The 27,500-nt window shown below is 46.7% G+C and overlaps 1 protein-coding gene across 1 annotated transcript in view; it reads right to left on the bottom strand.

The window, feature by feature from the left end:
- The window catches only part of fstl4 (follistatin-like 4), a 110,133-nt gene that overhangs the window by 53,749 nt on the left and 28,884 nt on the right, over positions 1 to 27,500 (bottom strand). The window contains exon 3 of the mRNA XM_033978509.2: positions 25,632 to 26,046. Coding sequence (XP_033834400.1) covers positions 25,632 to 26,046 — 415 coding nt within the window. The remainder of the gene's footprint in view (positions 1 to 25,631; positions 26,047 to 27,500) is intronic.

The following is a 27,500-nucleotide window of genomic DNA, read 5'->3' as shown; positions in this document are numbered from 1 at the left end:
GGAGAAAGTGTAACCACTGCCCCAGCCCCGCCACAGAACACTGAGAGCGCGGAGGACAGGGGCGCAGAGGACAGGGGCGCAGAGGACAGGGGCGCAGAGGACAGGGGCGCAGAGGACAGGGGCGCAGAGGACAGGGGCGCAGAGGACAGGGACGTAGCGGGAGAGGACAGTGAGCAGTGTGAGGACGGAGAGGACAGGGATGAGGAGGACACACTGTCACAGTTCTCAGATATGTCTCAGGAGGCGGGGCCAGATGAACCTGCTCCTTACTCTATTAAAGATATTAATGAGTTCCTGGATGTCACTTATGGAAACAAAGCAGTTAATGTACAAGACTTCTTCCCCGATGTTGATGGCTTCATCAACTCAGTCAGGAAATTGAAAAGGCAGGTTGGTATCAAACAGTTAAGTCAAAAGAAAAGGTATAGACTGGCAAAGCTTTTAGCAAAGCTCAGTAAGGGCAGGAAAGGAGCAGGGACCAGTAAACTGAAATAATGGGTGGTGCACATTGGTGTTTTTTTCTCAGCTTGCATCTTTTTACTGTTTTCTATTTTCCTTTCTATTTTCCTATGGAGAGCCTCAAGATAGGGTCCCTGAACATTAATGGGGGCAGGGACAGAGAAAGGCAAGCAGCGGTGGTTGAAATGGTTAAACTTAAACATATTGATGTGTTATTCCTACAGGAGACACACAGCACAGGAGACAATGAGACAGACTGGAGCAGGGCTTGGTCAGGGCCAATTTTTATGAGCCATGGGACTAATGTGAGTGCTGGAGTAGCAGTACTGGTGTCTGAGGGGGTGAGGCTGGGTAATGCCACTCACCTGGAGGTAGAGGGAGGCAGGCTGCAGGTGGTGCAGGGGACTATTAAGGATAGACACTTTGTGTTCATAAACATCTATGCACACACCTCACCTGTGAGCCGCACACAGCTAGTGCACACTCTTAACAGGCAGCTCAAAACGTTTAACAGTGACTCTGTGATAGTGGTGGGAGGGGACTGGAACTGCACGACTCACACTCACGACAGGAACACGGTAGAGCCCCACCCAAATACAGCAGCTCTGTTGGCGAGTGTACTGAGGGAGAACGACCTCATGGACACATGGAGGCAGTGCCACCCTATGGGACGCCAGTACACATGGGTCCGCGCCAGTGGGGGCAGTGTGAGCGCAGCTCGTCTGGACAGAATCTACATCAACCAATCGCACAAGACCCATCTCAAAAGAGCCCAAATAATACCTATTGGTTTTTCAGATCACCATTTGGCCACAATGGAGTGCACTCTACCAGCATGTGCTCCACGCTGCCCCTACTGGCGCCTGAATGTAAGACTTCTGCAGGACAGGGGGTTCATCCAGGCCTTCGGGGAGTTCTGGGAACAGTGGAGGTGCAGGAAGGCAGACTTTGAGAACATGCTCAAGTGGTGGGAGGTGGGGAAGACCCAAATCAAACTATTCATCCAACAGTACATGTCACGTTCACATCGTTCAGAGAGGGAAGAGCTGGAGCAGTTAGAGAAGGAAGTAGCCCTCATAGAGGAGGGACTGATCAGGGGAACAGGGAGTAGAAGCACGTGGGCAAATAGGAAGGGTGCTCTTAGGTCATTTATGAGTGAGAGAGCAAAAGGGGCGCTAGTCAAGGCGAAGGTTATTAGACTGCATGAGATCGACGCACCCACACGCTACTTTTTTAATTTAGAAAAGAAAAGTAGTGCATCAAATAGTCTAATGCACCTCAAATTGGCTAACGGGGAGATCACTTCTGACCCGTCACTGATGCGAGAGGAGGCCATTACTTTCTACAGTAAACTGTTTGGGGCCGGTGAATGTGACGAGGAGAGTCGGGGGCAGATGATGGAGGGGTTGCCTGAGCTGGAGGACTCTGAGGCAGCAGCTCTGGCCTCTCCGGTTACTCAGGAGGAGATGAACTCTGCAGTGCAGCAGCTCAGTTGTGGCCGAGCCCCTGAGATCGACGGTCTGCCTCCAGAGTTCTACAAGAGGTTCTGGTCGGTGCTGGGGGAGGATGTACATGCCATCTTCACTTCAGCCCTGGATTTGGGTCGGCTTCCACGCAGCTGCACTAGAGCGGTCCTGGCACTGTTGCCAAAGAAGGGTGACCTGACTCTGCTGAAAAACTGGAGGCCAGTGTCCCTGCTTTGTACAGATTATAAAATAATTGCTAAAGTCTTCTCTAACAGACTAAAGGAGTGCTTGGACAGTATAATTTTACCAACACAGACATACTGCATCCCTGGACGGACTATTATGGACAATGTTTTTCTCATCCGGGACATTATAGACATCGGAAAAACAAAGGACTTGAACGTCGGTCTCCTGTCAATCGACCAGCAAAAGGCATTTGATCGGGTAGACCATAACTATCTGTTCAAGACTATGGGTGCGTTTGGGTTTCCCACAAAGTTCATCAGCTGGATGGAGACTCTATACGAAGGAGCCACAGTGTTGCTAAGGGTGGGGGGAGGACTCAGCCGGCCAGTGGAGGTGAAGAGGGGCATCAGGCAGGGTTGTCCTCTGTCAGGGATGCTCTATGTTCTGGCCATAGAGCCACTGCTCCGGAAGCTCGGCAGAGGATTGAGGGGCCTCAGATTGGAGCAGGCCTCACAGCCCCTCTGCCTGTCGGCCTATGCAGATGACATTACTGTGATCATCTCAGGGCAGGAGGACGTGGAGACAGTGCAGCAAAGTCTGTCCCTCTATGAGCGCGCCTCATCCGCACAGGTAAACTGGTCAAAGTCTGAGGCCTACCTCCTGGGACAATGGGAGCACCAGGCGAGGCCCGTCCTTCCCGGGGGGCTGCAGTGGAGCATTGAGGGGTTCAGGTGTCTGGGCGTGTTTCTGGGGAGCGAGCAGTTTCGGACAAAGAACTGGGATGGTCTTGTGGAAAAGGTGAGTGCCCGATTGTCTCGATGGGCCTGGGTCCAGCCCCAGCTGTCTTACAGGGGGAGAGCTCTGGTGGCCAACACTCTGGCTGCCTCCTGTCTGTGGCACCGTTTTACCATCTTACAGCCTCCGGACTCTGTGGTGGCAGATATTCAGAAGAGGTTGGTGGACTTTTTCTGGGGTGGCTATCATTGGCTCAAGGCTGCAGTGCTGTACTTACCTGTGGAGGAGGGAGGACAGGGGTTAGTGGACAGAGACGGCAGCTGTTCTGCTGCGCCGAGTGGGAGGACTGTGTTATGATAAGCACCTGTTCCTCTTGGACCTGAAGGCAGCAGACTTATCGGGGACGTCAAGGTTTTACCAGTCTGTGCTGAAGGCCTGGAGCTCGGTGCTGGAGTGCTCCAGGGAGGAGCCATATGGACGCCTGGGGCAAGAGCCACTGTTTTTTAACCCTGTGGTGAGGAGCAGCCTGCTGGACTCTACCCACATGAGACAGGCATTTGTGGCTGCAGGGATCACCAAGCTGATGAACTTGAGGACTGAGCGAGGCTGGAAGAGTGCAGCCCAGCTGAGCCGGGAGACCGGGGTGAGGTCTGAGCGTGTGCTGCAGAAGCTGCTGTGGGAGGTGCAGCATGGGCTCCCTGTGCACTTCAGAGAGATACTGGGGCTCTATGGACAATCTCCACCCGTCCAGACAGGACCCTTTCCTTCGCTGTGTGTGCAGGGCGCTGGAGGACCACAGAACAACAATGGAGGCTTGCTATCGTTTGACTCCCCTGTCCTCCCAGAGATGTCTGCAGTAAAGAAGAAGGACCTCCATACTTTATGCATCAAAGTCCTCCACAGAGCCGAGCTGTTCGGTGTCCCGGAGTCCAGGTGGTCAGATGTGTTGGCCCCGGGTTCTTCTCCACGAGGCTGCTGGAGGTCCCTGTACCACCCTCCTGTGGAGAAACGCTGTGCGGATCTTCAGTGGCGGGTGGTGCATGGGGCCGTGGCTACAAACAGACATGTGGCTCACTTTGACCCAAGATCAGACAGACACTGTGCCTTCTGCCAAGAAGAAGAGACACTTGAACATCTGTGGTTGTCTTGTCCTCGGCTGGCCCCCCTCCTCAGTCTCCTGGGACGCTGGTTGCAGACTCTGGGACAAACACTCACCCGGGAACTCTTTGTGTTTGGACCCAAATTTTCTGTGGCCAATCGTAGAACTGTTGTTTTAGTCAATTTTATCCTAGGCCAGGCTAAGATGAGCGTGTGGCTCACCCGGAGGAACCACATGGCCGGCTCAGGCTGCACAGACCTGGAGCTCCTGTTAAAGAGACTGGTGGGGGCACGGCTCAAAGTGGAGTTTATGTACAGCAAACTGGTGGGGCAGGTGGAGGATTTTGAGGCGGTGTGGACAGTGAGGAGGGCGCTGTGTTCAGTGAGGGAGGGGCAGTTAATTCTGCATCTGTAGGAGGGGCTGGAATATGGATGTGTGATTGTGTTGTTTGATTTAATATTTTCTTTTAACTGACAAGTGAAACAAAATAAATGTATTGTTAAAAGTCAAAGTCTCTCGCTTCCTCTTTCTCTCTCCCTGCTTCTCTCTTTCCATCTCTCCATAACTCCTCTCCCTCTCTCCTCTTTCTGTCTCTCCTCCTCTCTTCCCCTCATCTGCCCTCTGTTCCTGCTCTCTGTTTCTGTCAACCTCCTTCCTCTCCCTCTAATCCTCCCCCTTCTCTCTGCCTCCTCCTCCCCTCTCTCTCCCCTTCTCTCTCTTCCTCTTTCTCTCTCCTCCTGCTCTCTCTTCCACTCTCTCCATAACTTCTTTCCCTCTTCCTTCTCCTCCTCTCTTCTTTCTTTCATTTGCTTATATCTTTTATCTTCCCTCCCTCCTTTCTCTCTCTCTTCTCCTCCCTCCCTCTCCTCCTCTCTATTCTTTCCCTCTCTCTTCCTCTTTCTCTCTACTCCTGCTCTCTCTTCCCACTCTCTCTATAACATCTTTCCCTCCTCCTCCTCTGTTCTTTCTTTCATTTGCTTATATCTTCTTTCTTCCCTCCCTCCTCTCTGTCTCTCTCTTCTCTTTCCCTTCTTTGCCTCCTCCTCTCCTCTGTCTCTGTCCCTCTCTTCTTTAGCCTCTTTCTTTTCCCCTCCTCTCCTCATCTTCCCTCTGTTCCTCCTATCTCTTCTCTCTCCCTCTCTCTTTCTCCTCATTCTTTTACCTTCTTCCTCTCCCACTGATCCTCCCCTTCCTCCCTTTCTCTCTCTCTCTCTCTCTCTCCTCTTTCCGCCTCTCTCTCTTCCTTTACTCTTTCTCCTCCTTCCTCTTTAGAAAACAAACTTCATTCACCATTTTAAAGTGTAAAATCACAGTTTATCGTCTAAATAAACTCTTTTTATCATCATCCTGGTATCGGTATCAGTATCGGTATCGGATCCTCAGTATCAAAATGGAGTTTGAAATCCGAGTCTCGTGACGTCACTCGCCTAAAAGTATCAAACATAAAGTAAAAACCTGAGCTGTAGACGTGTCCAAACCTCTAATGAGTGATATCACACCGTTAGCATCTTAGCTAGCTCTGTTGTTCTCTTTGTTTTCTTTGTTCTCTTTGGGTCTGATGATGGAGTGACAGACGAGGGACGACAAAACGCACTCCCCCCCGACGATATCTCTGTGTAAATCTGAAAAGTGCCCGTCCGGCCGCTGAGATCTTAAAATAAAACCAAATGATTTTCCGAAGCGCCGCGCGATCCGACGTATCGACGGGAGAGAGCGTTTGTGCGGATTTATGGAGAGGGAACGATTTGGGAGTGGAGCGATTAGGGGGAGTATGGGGCCCATCACGGCGGATCATCGGCGCGCTCCGTCTTCTTAACGGCGCCGTCGTACTCCGGAGCAATCATCTGTCACCGGCGCGGCCATTTTCAGCTTTTATTTAAAATACATGTTTCAGCGCGAGCGGCGTGGAGACGGCGAGCGGGAGTCTGGAGATACATCCTTCCTCACGGAGCGTCTCATTGTGATGTTTTAGTTGTTTTATTAAAGCTGCAGTGTGGAACTTTTAGGGCGATACGGCGCTAAAAATGAAATATGGACCTCATGCCTGTGACGCTGTGGTGTTTCAGTAGCGTTAGCATGTCGCGTGTCTCTGCTTTTATGTTTAAGGAGCTTCATAGTCAAAAACAGACACTTTCCTATTGCGCCATCTGTTGTCTGAGTCCGGAACTGCACCACAGTCTCATCCGCGAGCATTTAAGGCGCCGTTTAAACCCGTCCGCGAGCATTAAAGGCGTTTCGTGCCTGGATCTGACAGACGTCTCCTGTGATTGGTTGATTGATCGTGGGCTGGCATCTGATTGGCTCCTGGGTCCTCTCTGTGGATTGGTGCGTCGCCCTTGAGCCCGGCAAGAACCCGCCCCTTGAGTAACTATTTGCGCTCGCTCACTGCTAAAATAACGATGTGAACGCAGAGGGGCGTTACTTTCAACATCCTCGCTCCTGATTGGCTCTTTGGTTGCTATGACACTCATGGTCAGAATTTCAAATATGAAACTGGGCCTCAAATTCGCCGCTATAACTGCTAGCATCGACGAGCTTCATTTGGAGCCGAACGCTACAGGTGACGTCACACTTAATCCACTTCTTTGTATGAAGCTAACTTGTTGCTAACGCTAGCGGGAACGACGTCGGGGAAAGAAGGACCTGATTTGTCTGTTATTAATGTTCATATCTTGATTTACAGACACAATAGTGAAATAAAAACCCCAGGATCATGTAGAGGGTTAATACGAACATTTTAGGAGCAGGAAGTGTGCCCGTGATCACTTCCTGTTTGGAACGTGGCAACTAGCATGTTAGCTACGTCCATTTATACACACAGTCTATAATAAATACAAAAAAAGTGTTTATTTTTCATTTTTTTACATGGTCCTAATTAAAAGTTGACACAAGTTTTTAAAGAGCGAGTTCGGGCTAATCGGCTTTGAGTCCCCGGACGGCGCTAAAGCCTCGGGTGGCGGCGCCAGATTGAGTAATGCCTCTCCGGTTTGTCCTTGCGAGTCTGCGAGGCCTGAGGGAGGATCATGACAGAGAAACACAAGCTCAAGCCTCATCTGAAGGTCGCTCGAGTTAAGGATGGACTCGCTAATGACGCGAATGTGGCGCTAATGCTAACACAGGGACGACGTATAGGACAAGCTAATCAGGTGTTCACGAAGAAAGAGTTTTATTTTACTGTTAGACTTTGGTTTAAACTTAAAGAGGAGGTATTTACAGCTGTGGGGTATTAAAGAGGAGGTATTTACTTCTGTGGGGTATTAAAGAGGAGGTATTTACTTCTGTGGGGTATTAAAGAGGAGGTATTTACTTCTGTGGGGTATTAAAGAGGAGGTATTTATTCTGCGGGGTATTAAAGAGGAGGTATTTACTCCTGTGGGGCATTAAAGAGGAGGTATTTACTTCTGTGGGGTATTAAAGAGGAGGTATTTACTTCTGTGGGGTATTAAAGAGGAGGTATTTACTTCTGTGGGGTATTAAAGGGGAGGTATTTACTTCTGTGGGGTATTAAAGACGAGGTATTTACCTCTGTGGGGTATTAAAGAGGAGGTATTTACTTCTGCGGGGTATTAAAGAGGAGGTATTTACTTCTGCGGGGTATTAAAGAGGGGGTATTTACTTCTGCGGGGTATTAAAGAGGAGGTATTTACTCCTGCGGGGCATTAAAGAGGAGGTATTTACTTCTGTGGGGTATTAAAGAGGAGGTATTTACTTCTGTGGGGTATTAAAGAGGAGGTATTTACTTCTGTGGGGTATTAAAGAGGAGGTATTTACTTCTGTGGGGTATTAAAGAGGAGGTATTTACTTCTGTGGGGTATTAAAGAGGAGGTATTTACTTCTGTGGGGTATTAAAGAGGAGGTATTTACTTCTGTGGGGTATTAAAGAGGAGGTATTTACTGCTCTGGGGTATTAAAGAGGAGGTATTTACTTCTCTGGGGTATTAAAGAGGAGGTATTTAGTCCTTTTTTGTTGAATTTCGTGTCTATTTTTATCTTGTAAATCTCCACTTTTCCCTCTGAGCAGCCTGGGCCTTTCCCTGATGTTCTAATTGTGAAAAACGACCCAGTCCGTCGCTAATCTGGGCCATTTTCTCCGCGCCGCATCAAAAGAGCAACGGCCCAATTACTCCTAACGAGCCACTTTCACTTTCACACGGGAATCGAACCGTCAACTTTTTATTTAAAGAACATTGTGCAAAACAGACTCTTCAGAGCTTTTAAACCTTGTCAAAAAACACCTGGAGTTATTTTCGTTTCATTCAGGCTCGTTTCATTAATCCATTCGTCCAAAGTCGTCGTCTCTGAGCCTCAAAAATGCTACGTTTGTATTCTGCCTGTTTTGTTGCGTCATAGACAGTGGCCAAAAACGTGTTTGAACAAAACGTGTCCTGTCCCAGTGCAGATCTACGGTACACGCGGCTCTTACGTTCAAAACAAGTCCGCCGCGTGCTGTTTGTGAATAACTGTAAAGCGTCGCATTCAGGAAATTCGTGTTAGCATGCTAGTTGTTGTTAGCTTCGGTTGTTTTCTAACGCGGAAGTTTCTGTTCTATTGTTTGTTTTTTGAAGCGCTTTTAGGTGAATATTGTGATTTAAAATGTGTAAAATTATAACAGAATGATCCACACAGCGATGAGAACCATAGAGACACAAGCACAACGGGGCGGATTTAAAAGCTCTTCTCGTTTCTGCTCTTTTTTCCGTTTGATTAATGTTTTGTCCAAAGTCCCGACGGTCGAGGATGAAACTGGACTTTTAATAAACGTTATCAGGAAAAAAAGCGTCTCTGAAAAAGCTTCGCCGCAGTGTTTTATTTTCATTTTTCGACGGCGCGTTGGAGATGAGGACCATAATGAGTCAGCTTTTGTTTGTCGTGATGGAGAGGCACTTTGACGGACGAGAGGTCGAGATCCCAGCGACGAAACAAAGCCGCTGCACGGATCTGTTTATCTGCGCCGGTCATGTGACGTTAGCGAGCGAGTGGGCTGAGTGAGTGTGACGCTGGTATCATAGCAACCGAAGAGCCAATCAGGAGCGAGGATGTTAAAGATAACGCCCCGCCCCTTAGCAACGCTGTCAATCAAACCTGCTGCTAACGCTAAGAGGAGCGACGTAGAGAAAGAAGGACCTGATTTGTCTGTTATTAATGTTCATATCTTGATTTACAGACACAATAGTGAAATAAAGTGCGCACATGCTAACTTCCTGTTTGTAACGCGGCGGCTAGCAGGTTAGCTAACAGCCTGTGGTTACAGATAGATGCACTCGGTCGTCAGATGATGGAGCTGCGGTCGACTCCATAACAGAGTGACACTGATCATTAGCATTAGCGCGTAGCCTCCAGTGTGTGCAGCGCCGCGGCGGTGTTAGCATTAGCGTTAGCGCCTGTGTGCAGAGCTGTGTTTACTTTAGATTTGTATTATTTACACATCTGAGACGTCAAAGTCTGTGTCCTCAAGAACTCACAGAAGAGAGAGGAGAGGAGGAGGGGAGGAGGAGAGGAGGAGAGAGGAGAGGAGGAGAGAGGAGAGGAGGAGAGGAGGAGAGAGGAGAGGAGAGGAGAGGAGGAGAGGAGAGGAGGGGAGGAGAGGAGGAGAGGAGAGAGGGACAGAGGGGGAGGAGAGGAGAGAAGAAAGGGGAGGAGAAGAAAGGAGACAGGGAGAGGAGAGAGAGAGGGAGAGAAGAGTTGAGGGGGAGTGGTAGAGGTAGAGAGGAGACAGAGGGAGAGGGGGGAAGAGGAGAGAGAAGAGGACAGAGGACGGGGGAGAAAGGAGATGGACAGAAGGGGAGAGTGATGGAGAGGAGAGAAAGGAGAGAGAAAAGAGGAGAGAGGACAGAAGAGGGAGAGAGAGATAGAGAGAAGAGGGGAGGAGGAGCGAGAGAATAGAGGGAGAAAGAGGAAAGGAGGAAGAGAGAGAGAAGAGGAAAAGAGAGAGAAAAGAGGTGAAAGAGGGAATAGCGGGAAAAGGGAGGAGAGCGATAGAGAAGAATAGAAGAGAGTGAAGAGGAGAGACAGAAAGAGAGAGAGGAGGAGGAGGAGAGGAGAAGAAGAAAGGAGGAGAGGAGGAAGTGTCTTAGGAGGAAGAAATGTGCGACAGATCAGACTCAGAGACAGAGGAACTTTAGAGTCAGACATGAATCAAACTCAGAATAAATGTAACTGATGAGTCAAGATCAAAACAAATAAACAAATAAATAAACAAATAAACAAATAAATAAACAAACAAACAAACAGCAGGTTACAGTGGGATTGTTCTAATTCCCACAGAAGTAAACACCTCGTCCTTATCTGCTCGTCTCAGATGTTTGTTTCCTTCTCGTTCCGTGCTGTTGCGTTCGGGGTCATGTGATTGCGTTCGGGGTCATGTGCTGAGGTCACGTGATGCGTGTGGTTGCCGTCGGCGACCCGTCCCCGTCTCCTTTGTTCTTTCTGGGGATTTACTCAAAACAAAAGACTTCAAAGCCGAGCGAGTCCATTTCCGTCGTGAAGTGAAGCTCCTGGGCTCTTTGTCCGACCGGCGCCGTAATGGAGCCTGAGAGCGACGCGTGAGGCGGAGGAGCGTGCGGTCTGCGTGTGCGGTCGGCGTGTGCGGTCGCCGTGTGCGGTCGGCGTGTGAGGTCAGATCTGATGTCGTGGAGGATGGCGTTATAGAGACCGATGATGTCAGAGGGGGCGGGACCTACACAACTCTATGGGTGAAAATAACACAACACCTTAAAGTCCAGGAACATGTGACTTTTCTAGTGGAGGGTCCAGTTCCTGCTCGTCTCCATGGAGATGTGAATGCTGCGCCTTGAAATGTTCTACAGTGTGGCATTATTTGGGGCAGCTGTGGCTATAGTATCTCTGCTGTATAGAGTCAGTGCATTTCCATGGAAACAGAACATTTAACTCACACTTCGGAGCTTTCTCGGTAACGATGCACACGTTTTTATGTTGTACTGTGGAATATTATTGCCAAAGGAAGAACGTTTCCCGGTTTAAAGCACTTCCTGCCAACAATTTTCCCAACAATGACGACAACGACGACGACGATAACAACAACAATGACAACAAAGACAGTGACAACATGGATGACAACAATTAATCGTTTGTTTATAGAACGATTTACAACACTCAAGGTGACCAAAGAGCAAAAACAACAACAACAACAACAACAACAACAACAATGAGAACAACTACAATCGTGACAACAAGAATGACGACAATAACAACAATGACAACAAACACGACAACAACTACAATGATGAACGACAAGAGCAACTACAACAAAAACAGTAATAACAACAACAACGACAACGACAACAAGTTTTTTTTTTTTTTCCTTCAGATCAAACTCCAGGTTGTTAGATTCATGCTTATTTTCACTCTATTATTACTCCATTATATTTTAAAGGTGTACTACGTAACATTTCTGCTTGTTGGAGATACCATTGTAAATGTCCAGCAGCGTTAAACACGTGTATCTCCATGACAACGGGCAGATCTCATTATTATTGTTACACTCGTCTGTGGATCGTCCGAACTTAAATAAACACGGGACGTTAAAAGTCACACTGTGGAACATTCCGGACAAAGCTAGAGCATCTCCATGGAGACGAGCGGCTGATCCCGTAGCACGTCTCAGGCTTTGCTCATGTTCCCAAAAAAATGAACCACGGTGAGTTTGTAAATGCTTTTCACAGCGAGAACAACGAGCGGCATGCTAACGCGCACTTCTGCTGCGGCTGATGAATAAAGCGTCACGTTTAAATTCTGCTGTGATTGTTTTAAATTCACAGGCGTAATCCCGGCGTCTCCCTCACGAGCGCCGCTCCACTACAGCCCGATGAGTTTAATCACTGTATAAATATGTGTCTGTGAGCGGCACATTAGCCTCGGCTCTACCCACAATCCTCTGCTCCCTCACTGCAAACACCCCCCCCCCCCCTGACCCCTCCCCCCCGACCCCCCCCGACCCCCCCGGGACCTCACTGTCCAAATATTGTCCCCGCGCTTCAGCAGACAGCCAGCGGGGGCAGCATGGAGAAGGACGAGAGAGAGAGAGAGAGAGAGAGAGAGGGGGGGGGAGGGGCCAGAACAGAGACACACACCTGTGAGAGGAGAGCAGGAGGAGGTGAAGAGGAGGTGAGGAGGAGGTGAGGAGGGGGTCAGAACAGAGACACACACCTGTGAGAGGAGAGCAGGAGGAGGTGAGGAGGAGGTGAGGAGGAGGTGAGGAGGCAGTCAGAACAAAGACACACACACCTGTGAGAGGAGAGCAGGAGGAGGTGAGGAGGAGGTGAGGAGGAGGTGAGGAGGGGGTCAGAACAGAGACACACACACACACCTGTGAGAGGAGAGCAGGAGGACAGGGGGGAGGAGGTGAGGAGGAGGAGTCAGGGAGTCAAGTTTGTGAAATGTGTTTTAATTGGACCTGATGCATGTGCTCCAAATAAATAAATAAATAAATAACTGAGGACTGATTTTTATTTTTAATTTTTTTAGTTTTTCAGAGCAATAAAAACATCCACAAGGAAAAAAACAAAACAAAAACAGAAAAAACAAACAAACTGCTTCCGTTTTAGTTTTGGCTTTAACACGAGTTGAGATTTAAATCACTTCCTGCCAAACGTTTTCCTCGGTGTAAAATCTCTGCTCGTCGCCGTGGGGATGCTACTGCTTTGCCAGGAATGTTCCGTACTCTGTCATTAAACATGGCGACAAGTTCAGATCTGTGGAGAGGAGAGCCCGCTCACAGTAAGATTGGATGTTTTTCAAAGCGACAAAAACGTCTGTAATCGGGTAAATGCTGCGTTCACTGCCGTACTGCGGAACATTCCCTGTAAAGTGATAACATCTCCATGGAGACGAGCGGGAGATGGACCTTTCTCCAGTGAAGTTGTTCTGAAACAGTCACGTGTTGTAAAGCGTCCCCCGAGCTCAGATTAAAGAAGTCCTGACCCACTTCTAAACCGTTACACCAGCGCTAACTCCCCCCTGTGCTAACGCTAACGCTAAACTGATCAATTCTTCATTTCTTTCACCACCAATCTGCACTTTTTCTGTTCTATTTTTAATCTGAAAAGTCTCTTGAAATTCCTTATGCGGCAGAGCTCTGAATGTAATCTACTTGATGTTAGCGGCAGATTGGGGCTAGCGCGCGGCGGAACAGATACGGGCTAGAAGAGAGGTACGGATTTGGGCTAAAGGGGTGGTACGGATTTGGGCTAGCAAGGTGGTACGGATTTGGGCTAAAGGGAGGTACGGATTTGGGCTAGCGGGGTGGTATGGATTTTGCCTAGCAGGAGGTACGGATTTAGGCTAAAGGGAGGTACGGATTTGGGCTAAAGAGGTGGTACGGGTTTGGGCTAGCAAGGTGGTACGGATTTGGGCTAAAGGGGTGGTACAGATTTGGGCTAAAGGGGTGGTATGGATTTGGGCTAGTAAGGTGGTACGGATTTGGGCTAGCAGGGAGGTACGGATTTGGGCTAAAGGGATGGTACAGATTTGGGCTAAAGGGGTGGTACGGATTTGGGCTAAAGGGGTGGTACAGATTTGGGCTAAAGGGGTGGTACGGACTTGGGCTAGCGGGGTGGTATGGATGTGGACTAGTGCGCAGTATAGGGCGAAAAGATTTGGAGGAAAATATCAAATTGCAATTTTTTTCTGACCAAGCTTAGACTTTTGATTTTTCAGGGTTAGGAGTTTATATGCACAGACACAGACAGGGCATCTGACACACAGACAGGGCATCTGACACACAGAATAAAACAAGACATTTAGTTTGTGGTGGAAATGATGTCACAGCGTTTACGATTTGCTAATTACCTCCATTTCGTTTTGATTGTGACTAATCGCGCAGCCCTGGGTGACACGGATTGGGGCTAGCGCTGTGTTACAGATCAGGGCTAACGTGCTTGTACGGGCTTAAATGGTGGGCACGTCTCTCTCCGCTCGCTCTCGTTCGGCGGCGTCCCTCGGTTGTGATAAATCAGCATTTGAAACGCGATGTTTCATCCAATAATGTGGCATTTCAGAGGGGAAATTAGCACGTCTTACATAACCACCAGCTTGGCCTTTGCAGTAATTGAGGCTTTGGGGAAGGAGCAGATGAATCAGGAAACAAAATGGCCTCCCTCATGGGCACAGAACACTTAGATCTGCGCTTCTGCGAAATCAAACTGCATAGATTTGGTCATGCGTGTGTTCACAGACGGCCCGGTTAATACGACACATTTAAGACGGAATTAGCTTGACGTTATAAAACATAAACCGCAGAAACTCATGACTTTAGCATCGTACGCTAAGTGGGAGAGACAGGTTTTTATGTTTATCTAAAGCCCGCCCCACTCTACAGGGTAATTAGCCTGATTTAAGAACATAGGCTGTTTATATAAAAGGACATAGCTAACACGCTAGCTGCACGGTTCTCCATCGACTCTGGCTCCAATTCACTTTCTATTGAAAAACTGTCCCCTCTCTGTCTCTGCTGCTTCAGACTCATTCTGGTCTTAAATGTTCGTATTAACCCTCTACATGATCCTGGGGTTTTTATTTCACTATTGTGTCTGTAAATCAAGATATGAACATTAAAAACAGACAAATCAGGTCCTTCTTTCCCCGAGGTCGCTCCTGTTAGCGTTAGCAACAGGTTTGATTGACAGCGTTGCTAAGCGCCCGCTCCTAAACAGGTCACATCCACTGACCCACAGATGAATACTGTCATTGTGTCCTTTGGCAAGACACTTAACCCACTGTTTTTACCCTCTCTCTCCATCCTTCTCTCTCCCTCTTCCTCTCTCTCCTTCCTCTCTCTCTCTTCATTCCTCTTCTTCTCTCAGTCCTTCTCCCTCCTTCTCTCCTTCTCTCACTCCCTCTTTCTTTTTCCTCCTTTCTTCCTCCTCTCTCTGCCCTTCTCCCTCCCTTGTTCCTTCCTTCCTCTCTCTCTCTCTCCCTCCTCCTGTTCGTCTCTCTCTTCCTCCTCTCTCTCCCTCCTTCTCTCCCTCCTTTTTGGTCATTTACACACAGATCCAAAGTCCGGGTAAATGTTGTACTTCTACTTGAGTAATAAAGTAGAGTATTGCAGTACTTTTACTCGAGTACACTCCTCTGCTCTTAAGTCGTATTTGTTGGTGATGTAATTATTCAGAAAAGTCCAGCAGGGGGCAGTATTCCTGCAGATCCGTTTCCTGTTTTATGAATCGTAATAAAACTCCACTGACACTGAGACGATTCACTCACAGAAAAAACGACAAACTTAAAACAAAATGTCCGCCGTGTTTCCCACTGAGATGATTGAGCTCAGAGTCCAGACCAAAGAGAACGGCCCGAGATGGAGAGGGGGGGGGGCAAGCCGGGGCCAGTAGGGGGCGACACGGGGGGGGAGGCTCTTGGAGGAGCGTCGGGCAGAGCTTTGGTTCACACCAGCAGGGGGCAGCGTGGCTCACATCTCTCTGATTAAAGAGCCGGTACAGGACTGAGGCTCAGCGGGGAACACAGGGGCCCGGAGCGTTTGGGAGGTTTGGGAGAGGAGGAGGCGGGGGAGAGGGGGAGATGAGGGACTATGCAGAGGGTTTTTTTTAATTTATTTTCAATACTTTCTACACTTTTCTATACGCACAAACAACTTCAAATATATGAAGTAAGATGTATCATGGTGGTACGAATTGTGGCTAACGCTGTTACAGATCAGGGCTAATGTGCGGTTGTACAGGTTTAAATGGCGGGATTGAGGTGGTGGAGGAGGTGGGGGAGGACGACGAGGAGGAGAGGGAGGATGAGGTAGAGGAAGAGGTGGAGGAGGGGGACGGGGACAGGGTGGGTGGGTAAAGAGTTTTTTTTTAATCTACTTTCTACCTTTTCTGTACACACGAACAACATCAAATATAAGAAGTGAGATATAGCGCGGTGATACGGATTGGGGCTAACACTGAGTTACAGCGCATTAGCATTGGGGCTAACGTGCGGTGGTACAGGTTTAAATGGCAGGTGTGTCTCTCTCTCTTTTCTGTTCTTTTTTAAATCTATTTATGAAACACAGAGAGGGCTGAGGGGCTGTTAGCGTTAGCATTAGCCTGAGTATCGGCGTATCAGAGCAGAGAATTCACCCAGAGGAAGGTTGTTCAAAGGTTATGTACGACTCTCTCCTCTGTTTTCCCCTCTCTCTTTCCCTCCCTCTTTCCCTCACACTCTCTCTCCCTCTTCTCTGTCTCTCTCTACTTTCTCACTCTCTTGCTGCCTCCCTCCCGCCTTCCCCTCTCCTCTCTCTGTCCTTCAGTTTTTACTCTCCATTTTTTCTCCCTCCCTCTCTCCATCCTTCTCCCTTCCTTCCTCCCTCTGTCCTTCTCTCCTTCTTTCCCTCCCTCACTCCCTCCCTCTCTACATCCTACTCTCTCTCCTTCCTCTCTCTCTGCCCTCTTTCTCCCTCCTCTCTCTCTCCATCCTTCTCCACCCCTCCTTCCTTCCTTCCTTCCTTCCTTCCTCTCTCCTTCTCCCAGCTCTCGTTCATTTTAAACAGTTTTCAGTCGTCCAAAGTTATTCCTCACTTGCTGTGGTGGAAAAGCTATCAACAACTAGCATGCTAACACACACTTCCTGATCATCCTGATGTTAAAAACATGTTTGAACTGGAGCAGGAAACATTTAGCTCCAACACACTAACAACACACTACGCCGAAACACTATGACGAAACACTACAACGAAACACTACAACGAAACACTACAACGAAACACTACAACGAAACACTACAACGAAACACTACAACGAAACACTACAATGAAACACTACAACGAAACACTACAACAAAACACAACAATGAAACACTACAATGAAACACTACAATGAAACACTACAATGAAACACTACAATGAAACACTACAACGAAACACTACAATAAAACACTACAACGAAACACTACAACGAAACACTACAATGAAACACTACAATGAAACACTACAACGAAACACTACAATAAAACACTACAACGAAACACAACAATGAAACACTACGACAGAACACTACAATGAAACACTACAACAAAACACTACAACGAAACACTACAACGAAACACTACAACGAAACACTACAACGAAACACTACAATGAAACACTACAACAAAACACTACAATGAAACACTACAACGAAACACTACAACAAAACACTACAACGAAACACTACAATGAAACACTACAACAAAACACTACAATAAAACACTACAATGAAACACTACAACAAAACACTACAATGAAACACTACAACGAAACACTACAACGAAACACTACAATGAAACACTACAACAAAACACTACAATAAAACACTACAACGAAACACTACAACGAAACACTACAATGAAACACTACAACAAAACACTACAATGAAACACTACAACGAAACACTACAACGAAACACTACAACGAAATACTACAACAAAACACTACAATAAAACACTACAATGAAACACTACAATGAAACACTACAACGAAACACTACAATGAAACACTACAATGAAACACTACAACGAAACACTACAATAAAACACTACAACGAAACACTACAATAAAACACTACAACGAAACACTACAACGAAACACTACAATGAAACACTACAATGAAACACTACAACGAAACACTACAATAAAACACTACAACGAAACACAACAATGAAACACTACGACAGAACACTACAATGAAACACTACAACAAAACACTACAACGAAACACTACAACGAAACACTACAACGAAACACTACAACGAAACACTACAATGAAACACTACAACAAAACACTACAATGAAACACTACAACAAAACACTACAACGAAACACTACAACGAAACACTACAACAAAACACTACAACGAAACACTACAATGAAACACTACAACAAAACACTACAATAAAACACTACAATGAAACACTACAACAAAACACTACAATGAAACACTACAACGAAACACTACAACGAAACACTACAATGAAACACTACAACAAAACACTACAATAAAACACTACAACGAAACACTACAACGAAACACTACAATGAAACACTACAACAAAACACTACAATGAAACACTACAACGAAACACTACAACGAAACACTACAATGAAACACTACAACAAAACACTACAATAAAACACTACAATGAAACACTACAACAAAACACTACAACGAAATACTACAACAAAACACTACAATAAAACACTACAATGAAACACTACGACAAAACACTACAACAAACCCTACAACGAAACACTACGAAATGCAACCACAGACTGTGCACAGAAGTGACGTGTGAGTGTGAGTGAGTGTGACGTCACAGTGTTTCAGTCAGATTAGCTCATCGAGGCTAAAAGTTAAAGCTCTCGCAACAGCTAAGACAGAAAAAAAGAAAAAAACAACAACAAAAAAACAATAAATCAACAATCGCGATAATAACATTTAAACAGGAGCCTCTTCTTCCTTTGGCTCCACAGCGCCCCCTGTGTGGAGCTTTGGGGACAGACTGGATTTGTTTGTTTGTTGTTTACGATATTGACATTTTGTGTGACTATTTTCATTCGTGTGATTAACGATTATATCAGGATAATTAAAGTTGTTATGGAGAATATTCTGGATGATCAGGGCCGTGGGGCAAAGAGCGTCACATGGGCCCCTGTAATACAAATTAATAGGAATAGGGTCCAATTCTGGGCCCCCTAAGAACCTGGGGCCCCGGACAGCAGAGCCCTTTGTCCCCCCTGTCGACTCCTCTGTGGATAAGTGTTGTTTTTGTGTTTTTTTGTGACATAACGGTGATTATCTTTGCTGACAATTATCCCGATTTTATAAAATGTCCCACGATCGATTGTTGTCGACAATAAACTATATTTTTGTTTATCGTCCCATCCCGAGTTGTGTTTTTTTTTCGGGTTTGTTTTGTTCTTTTTCTTGCGTTTCTGTTTGGTTTATTTAAAGTTTCGCTCTTATTAAAGCAGCTTCCATTAATCACGGAACATTTTGTGGATAATTAAAAGTTGGAACGAGCTCAAAGATGATTCTGGTAAACAACGAGTCCATTATGAGACGCTCTGGATATTAAAGGGAATTTTAATGGGAATATTAATGGGAATATTAAAGGGAATGTTAAAGGGTGGAAGCGTCAGAAGAAATGAAATGAAAAACTTTATGAAAAAAAGGAAAGGGCCAGAGGAGAGATGTCCCGTCTTAAAACTTAAAAAATCTAAATAACAATGACAGAAAAACAGAGAGTTTGTTTAATCTCTCCATCTCACTCTCAACCTCCTCCTCTTCTCCTCTGTATTCTCCTCTCCTTCACCTCCTCTTCTCCTCTGTATCCTCCTCTCCTCCACCTCCTCTTCTCCTCTGTCTTTTACAGACGTAGTTAAATCTCAAAATGGAAAATCTTCTGAAATCTGTTGAAACATCTTAATATTAAAGCCACAGTATGTAACATTTTAGACAGACAATAAAAAGGTTGTGTTCAAGGCTCGCATCTCCACAGACCTCACTCCTATTTGTTTGTTTCTATGGAAACTCTCTCGCTCTCTCTCCCTCCTTTCCTCCATCTCTCTCTCCCTCTTCTCTCTCCATCCCTCCTTTTCTCCCTCTCTCTGTCCTTCTCTTTCTCCCTCTCTCCTGTCTCTCCCTCCTCCTCTCCCTCCCTCTCTCCTTCCTTTTCTCCTCTCCCTCCTCCTCTCCCTCCCTGTCTCTTTGTTTTCCTCTTTTCTTCCCTCCTCCTCTCCCTCCCTCCCTTCCTCCCTCCCTCCCTTGTTCTCCCTCCTCCTGTCCCCTCTCCTCTCCCCTCCTCTCCCCTCCTCCTCTCCCTCCTGGTCTCTCTGTCCTTCTCCTCCCTCTTTCTCTCCTCCCTCCTTCATTTTAAACACTTTTCACTCGTTCACAGTTCTTCTCTTTCACTTCACTCGTTCAGACCGTCCTCATGACTCTCCCTGATGACTTTAAAAACACTAAAAATAAAAAGTCTACTCAAGTCAAAAAGTATTAAAGTACATGTTTAAAAAAGTACTTCAAAACTCTGATTGGACAAACACACAGACACATCTCAGTCTGGATTTCCCATAATTCCCTGCTCCACATTTCCCATAATCCTCCATTACCTCAAACTGAATATTAAAATCTCCTCCAGAGCCATTACACTTAAATCACACGCTCTCCCGCTTTATTAATTACCCTCAGACTACAATGCAGAATCCCCATTAAGACGAGCCCTTTGTTTCGGGTGGAGGGCTCATCGCCGCCGCCTCGTTCTCTTCCCTGAGCATCACAGCTGTTCTTCATCATTGCGTACGCGGAAATTCGTTAGCAAATGGAGCTAAATAGCAATGTCGCTAATTAACGACGTCATAGAGGAGCGCGGCGGGCGTTTAGTTTCACCTGTGAACGGCGGACGAAGCGAAACGAGCGAAAAATCCTCCTGCAGAGAAATTATTTTTCTCAGAGACTCAATAACTTTCACAAAGGTCAAATTTTGCGGTGATTTTTATCTATTTTCAGATCTTTAAAAATGCTCTTTAATCGTTAGCTTCCTCTACGCTCTACGTCCGCTCTAGCTAAGCTCTGATTGGTCAGAGCGGTCACATGGTACGACACGAACGGGCCCGACTGTCCCGAACGAACCGTCAGGTTTAGAACGTGGCTCCTGGAAGCTCAAACATTAGCATTTAGCATTAGCATCTCGCCGCTCTCGTCTCTTGGAGGGTCGTTGCTCCTCCGCTAAAGGCTAAACTAGCAACATGCGCCATTGAGCCATGTTTACGCCGAGCGGCTCGTTTGAGACACAGTGAGCTAGCTAGCAGATGACACAGGAGGGGGCGTGGTCTGTTTCCATTGGACGACACTGGAGGGGCGTGGTCTGTTTCTATTGGACGACACTGGAGGGGGCGTGGTCTGTCTCTATTATATTTGAATATTTAAGGAGCTCCACACTGAAGTGTTTTAAACATGAATCTGGGTCAGTGTCACAGGAGCTCAGTTTAATCACATGACGCTCTGTCTCTCCTCTCTCCTCCTCCTCTCTCCTCCTCCTCTCTCTCCTCCTCCTCTTTCTCTCTCTCCTCCTCCTCTCTCTCCTCCTCCTCTCTCCTCCTCCTCTCTCCTCCTCCTCTCTCTCCTACACTCGACAGCTTCTTCCTCTCTCCTTTTTTCTTCCTCCTCCTCCTCGTCCTCCTCTCTTCTCTCCCTGTCTAACCTTTTCCGTCTCTCTTTCCTCCTCTCTCTCTCCCTCCCACTCTCGTTTTTCCTCTCTCCTCTCTCCCTTTCTGGGCCTCTCACCCCCTCCCATTCTCCCTCTCTCCCCTCTCCTCCTCTACCTCTTCACCCTCTCCTGTCCTCACCCTCTCACACTCTCCCCCTCTCCCTCTCTCCCCTCTCTCCTCCTCTCCCCCCTCTCCCCCCTCTGGGTGTGACACATAATCTTACCCGGGCGTCACTTTCAGGTCAGACGCAGTGACACATTTCCGGGGGGAGTGGGAGTCGCGGCTTAAACACTTTTTCTTTTCCGTGGGCTTTTCTGAGGACTTCAAAAACACGACGTTTGACTGAGCCGTGTGTCTGTGCAGCTGTACACGCGTGATCTGAAAGAGACGTGTTTGTAAAGCACTGTTAGCATGTGCGCTGTTAGCATGTGCGCTGTTAGCATGTGCGCTGTTAGCATGTGCGCGCTGTGACACGGCGTCCGATCGTCGTTTACTCAGGGTTTTTTTCAGTTGATTCATGTTTGTTTCCTGATAAATCCAGACTGACAGAGGGACATGAGCCTTGGCCCCGCCCCCTCCAAACACGACCGACCAATCAGATTCATTTATTTCGGTGACGCGTGAGAAACAAAGCAGCTCATTGGTCGATCATCATTTTGAACAAACATTTCCTCCATGTTTTTCAGTCCCCTGTGATGTTTTTGTCCTTTCTTTTTCCTCATAAGCTCCATATTTGTTTTGATACACACAGACTGTACTTGTCTCTGATTGGCTAATCCACCTGTCAGTCACGCCCATCTGAGCTCTGGGAGATTCTCCTGTGGCTCAGATCTTCATAAAGTTCTGCAGAAATGTGAGTTCTGAATCCCAGATCTACTTCCGGTAAACCTTCTAGCAGTAGTGGCTCAGTTGGTAGAGCTTTTGCCCACTGATGTGAAGGTTTGCGGTTCGAATCCCGCTCTTGACCTAAAAAACATCATTGGTTGAGCGGTCAGATCATTGGTTGAGCGGTCAGATCCACTGACCTTCTTCTCCCCGGGACAAAATGGCCGCCCGAGATTAAAGGATAATTGAAAAAATGAAGGTAATTTTGGTGGAAATTAGTTTGAAAAGAAACGCGAGCTTTGTTCAGACGAAATAAACTTCAGATTTCGGGAGGAGCAGGATTAATCGAGTGAGGCAGAACACGCAAAATGACACGACGGCGTCCAGAGCGGCGGCGGCGGCCAATCACAAAAGCCGTCACATCAGCGCTTTAAACGGGCCAATCAGATTTAACTAAAACAACATCACACATTCCACCGTCCAATCAGATTTCACACAGACGACATCACTCTCGGTGGATGAAGAACGACCACGGTGACGCTTTAAACGACGGAAAAAGAAAACGCCGCCGCCGCTAGAAACCGCCGCCCGGACAAAACGAAACACAAACGCACAACAGGTTTGACTTTACAAACACCAGACGCACAAATGACTCGATTTATCATCCAAAAAACAAGTCCACATACAAATACTGAGCTTTTCTCTCTGAAAACACTCTGATCCACCTCGTGATGTCATCATGTGGTGATACAGGAAGTGCTCCGCTGTGACATCATCCATCACTCTGGAGGAGGAGAGGAGGAGGAGGAGAGAGGAGGAGGAGAGAGGAGGAGGAAGAGAAGAGGAGGAGAGAGGAGGAGGAGAGAGGACAGGAGAGGAGAGGAGGAGAGTAGAGAGGATAGGAGAGAGGAGGAGGAGAGAGGAGAGGAGGAGAGAGGAGAGGAGGAGGAGGAAGAGAGGAGGAGAGGAGAGGAGGAGGAAGAGAGGAGGAGGAGAGAGGAGGAGGAGAGAGGAGGAGGAGAGAGGAGGAGGAGAGAGGAGGAGGAGAGAGGAGAGGAGGAGGAGAGGAGAGGAGGAGGAGGAAGAGAGGAGGAGAGAGGAGGAGGAGGAAGAGAGGAGGAGGAGAGAGGAGGAGAGAGGAGGAGGAGAGAGGAGAGGAGGAGGAGGAAGAGAGGAGGAGAGGAGAGGAGGAGGAAGAGAGGAGGAGGAAGAGAGGAGGAGGAGAGAGGAGAGGAGGAGGAAAGAGGAGGAGCAGAGAGGAGAGGAGGAGGAGAGAGGAGAGGAAAGGGGGAGAGAGGTGGAGAGAAAGAGAAAACGCTCCAAATACAGGAAGTGCTCCGCTGTGTTTTTAAACTCCACACACCTTCATTTATAGAATCATCTGGATCATCTCAGTCCTGAGTTGTCTCTTATCTCGACTGAACTAAAGGAAAAAGGAGGAGTTCACTTAAACTCTCACTTGATGACATCACGAGGTGGAGCAGAGCGTTTTGGAGATGTACAGACTCAAACCTTACACCACGACTTAAACCTCACAGTCTGTGTCACGTCGGTCGTTTAAACCTCAGTCGTCTCATCGGGTCAAACTCAGTAAAGTCTCATGTTTTTATTTGTCCTGAAGCGAAAAACACATTTGAATAATCCAGATCCTGCACGTCAGCGACTCGCCGCCGCCGCAGCTCGACGCCGCCGCCCCGGGCACGTGCAAATTGGCTTTCACAGTTCAGCAGAATTTAAATAAATAAAAACCCAAAATAAAACACAGTGAGAGTTTTGACATTTGGCCGTGATGTGTTCAGTGTGTGAGGAAAAAACAGGACATTTGAAATATTTGATCCTAAATAGAATCTTTTTAAACAGATTTACTCCTCACTGAACGTCTAAACGTCTGTAACGTTACAACTCGTTCTAAACCGTTTTAAATTGTTCTAAACTGTGATAAAAAAAAGTTCTAAACTGTTCCAAACCGTTTTAAACTGTTATAACTCATCCTAAACTGTTCCAAAACATTATAAAAATTCCCAAACCGTTCTAAACCATTTCAAAGTGTTTAAACTCGTTGTAAACCATTTTAAACTGTTCTAAACTGTTCTAAACCACTATAAACATTCCCAAACCATTCTAAACCATTTCAAACTGTTCTAAACTGTTTCAAAGTGTTCTAAACTGTTCTAAACTGTTCCAAACTGTTCTAAACTGTTCCAAACTGTTCTAAACCGTTCTAAACCATTTCAAACTGTTCTACACCATTCCAAAACCTCCAAACGTTTATAAATCATTTTAAATTGTTTTAATTCACACCAAACTGTTCTAAACCACTCAAAACCATGCTAAACTGTTCCAAACCATTCCAAACTGTTCTAAACTCATCGTAAACCATTTTAAACCGTTCCAAACTCACCATGATGAGACCAGTGCTTTAAAGTTAACAACTAGCATGCTATCAGAGCACTTCCTCTTTACTGGATGAAGAAACACACAGAAAGAACAGAGAGGACGGATTTGACCACGGACTGGAAAAGCACGTACAGGAACTTTAAAGTACAGGACGTTTAAAACCTCGTACTTTTACTTTTACTCCAGTAACATGTACTTGTACTTGTGTAATATTACTCTGCAGTACCGTGTGACTCGAGTAAACGCAGTTTCAGTTTCAGATGTGAAGTGTTTTTAAAGAGGCTCCTGCTTCAGTTTGGAGCCAAAAGACGATCAATATTTTTATAAAGAGCCTGAAATATGAAGTGAATCAGAACACAGAGAGAACAAGCAGAACACAGACAGAACAAGCAGAAGACAGAGAGAACAAGCAGAACACAGACAGAACAACCAGAACACAGACAGAACAACAACCAGAACACAAAGAGAACAAATAGAACACAGAGAGAACAAGCAGAACACAGAGAGAACAAGCAGAACACAAAAAGAACAAGCAGAACACAGAGAGAACAATCAGAACACAGAGAGAACAAGCAGAACACAGAGAGAACAAGCAGAACACAAAAAGAACAAGCAGAACACAGAGAGAACAAGCAGAACACAGAGAGAACAATCAGAACACAGAGAGAACAAGCAGAACACAGACAGAACAACAACGCTGCGCTAACATGGAACGTGGAACCTCACAGTGAGAGGAGGTGGTGTTTCCTCAGAGGAACCTCCACCTCAGACTTTAAAGGACCAATGATGTAAAAGTTCGAGCATCTAAAGCACGTGTGTCAAACCCAAGGCCCATGGGCCAAATGTGGCCCGTCACGTCACTTTATGTGTCCCATGACAAAGTAAATTAAAAGGTCTGTGTGTCTTAAAATGTTAGTTTATCAGGAAATACAATCACACAGACGTTTTTTCACATCTGTGCAGATCCATGTGTGATATTTGTTTTTTTTTGGTTTTTTTGGCCGCCTCAAGTTCTTTTTTAAATGTGAAGAAATAAACATGAACTGAATTGAAAGTTGTCCCTCTGAGCCACCGTACCTCTAAACACAACCCTCACGTCTTAACGCCAAACGTAAACACACTTTTGACAAATAAACCCGTCATCAGCCTCACACGAGTCGTTTAGATGAACACAGATTCAAAATGTGTCAATCCACAGAGATGAGAACCATAGAGACACAAGCTCAACATTGAACCCGTTTGAACGCTCGTAAACGCAGCGTCGGCGCCGTACCTGTGAAGAAGCAGTCTTTGCTGTGGACGGCGTAGATCCTCCTCCTCTGCAGACACGCCGTGCGGTAAACCTCGCAGTGGTTCTCGTAGAAGTTCCCGTCGGATCCGCAGACGGGGACGAAGGAGGGACGGCAGCGCTCCTGACAGACGCACTCGCCGCGCCTGGTCTCCGGCAGCACCACGCACTCCCGCCCCCGGCCGCAAGAGGTGCGGCGACACGGGTCATCGTCGGGCGCCTCGTCCACCACGGGCGCGGCGTCGGCGGGCGCGTCGGGCGACGGGGCTGGAGAGACACGAGAGGTCGGCGTCAGGTTAGACTCTGGAGTAACTGACCGTAGATCGATGACATCACAGCGCTCGATTGACCTTATTCGGCTCCGCCCACTTTTGTCACGTGACCAACGATTCTCTGGAGGCTTTAAAACACAGACGGAGGCGGAGAAAACGAGTGTCTATGGCTAAAAAGTGAGCGATAGAGAAGAGGAGAGAGGGGAGCGAGAGGGAGGAGAGAAGGAGGAGAGAGGGAGGAGAGAGGGAGGAGAGGAGAAAAGAGAGGAAGAGGAGAAGGAGTGAGGGAGAGAGGGAGAGAGGAGAGAATCAGAGGTGTAGAAAAACTTCTGATCTCAGATTTCATGGTTGTTAACGTCTAAAAACTGTCCGCCGTAGAACTGAAACGGGGGAAACTAAAGCTTTTGGTTATTTTGGGGAGGGCAGCATGTGTGTCTATGGTGGAACGTTGAGCAGTTACCATGGTGACACATCGCACAAAGATCGTCTGAAAACTCAAGAAAAGAAAACAGTGTGGGTTTAAACGGCTCATGGTCCTGTTTAAGAGTTTGACTCACGGAAAAACTGTTGGCTAACGCTAATGCTAATGCTAACGCTAACACAGGAGCAGGCAGATAAAACGCTGATTTTTGTTTTATTTCAGCGAGTTCTGGAGTCTCCACAAACAGAACACTGGAAAAGTAGGTCGACCGTCGCTGCGTCAGGAGAGAACGACGCCGTGTAAAATGTGTTTATGAAAAGTATTTATGGGACGACGGCGATGAACCGACTCAGTGTCTCCGTGTGTCGAACTTTTAAGTGTCTACGTCTAAAAACCGTCCGTCTGTTCTGACCCGAGTGGATCAAACATATGAAAGAAAACACAGGAGTCAAACGGGCCACGGAAAGTTAAACTGTTTATTTTAAGTTCATTTTCATTTACTGTGTTTTCCGGACTATGCGTCGCTCTGGAGTATAAGTCGCACCAGCAAAAAAAAAAGCATAATAATGAAGAAAAAATATATATATAAGTCGCATTTTGGGGGAAATTTATTTTGCAAAATCCAAGACCAAGAACAGACATTTTAACTTTAAAGACAAGTTATAAAAGTAAGAATTAAACAGAGAACAGCAGAATCTATTAACAGGATTTTTGCAAGATTCTGCTAAAACATAGAGATAAAATTGGACAGGAAGTAGTGACGCTAACAGGAAGTAATGATGCTAACAGGAAGTAGTGAGCTAACAGGAAGTAATGACGCTAACAGGAAGTAATGAGGCTAACAGGAAGTAGTGAGCTAACAGGACGTAATGGCGCTAACAGGAAGTAGTGAGCTAACAGGACGTAATGGCGCTAACAGGAAGTAGTGAGCTAACAGGAAGTAATGACGCTAACAGGACGTAATGGCGCTAACAGGAAGTAGTGAGCTAACAGGACGTAATGACACTAACAGGAAGTAGTGACCAAGAACAGACATTTTATCTTTAAAGTCAAGTTATAATAATAATAAAATGTGGACCAACAGGCTGAATATCAGTACATCACGCTAACGCTAATGCTAATGCTAATGCTAACGTAACACATTTATATTTATTCAGCTCC

Source organism: Periophthalmus magnuspinnatus, chromosome 14 (genome assembly GCF_009829125.3).
Source record: "Periophthalmus magnuspinnatus isolate fPerMag1 chromosome 14, fPerMag1.2.pri, whole genome shotgun sequence".
Lineage (NCBI taxonomy): Eukaryota > Metazoa > Chordata > Actinopteri > Gobiiformes > Gobiidae > Periophthalmus > Periophthalmus magnuspinnatus.
This window is presented reverse-complemented; position numbering and strand designations above follow the sequence as displayed.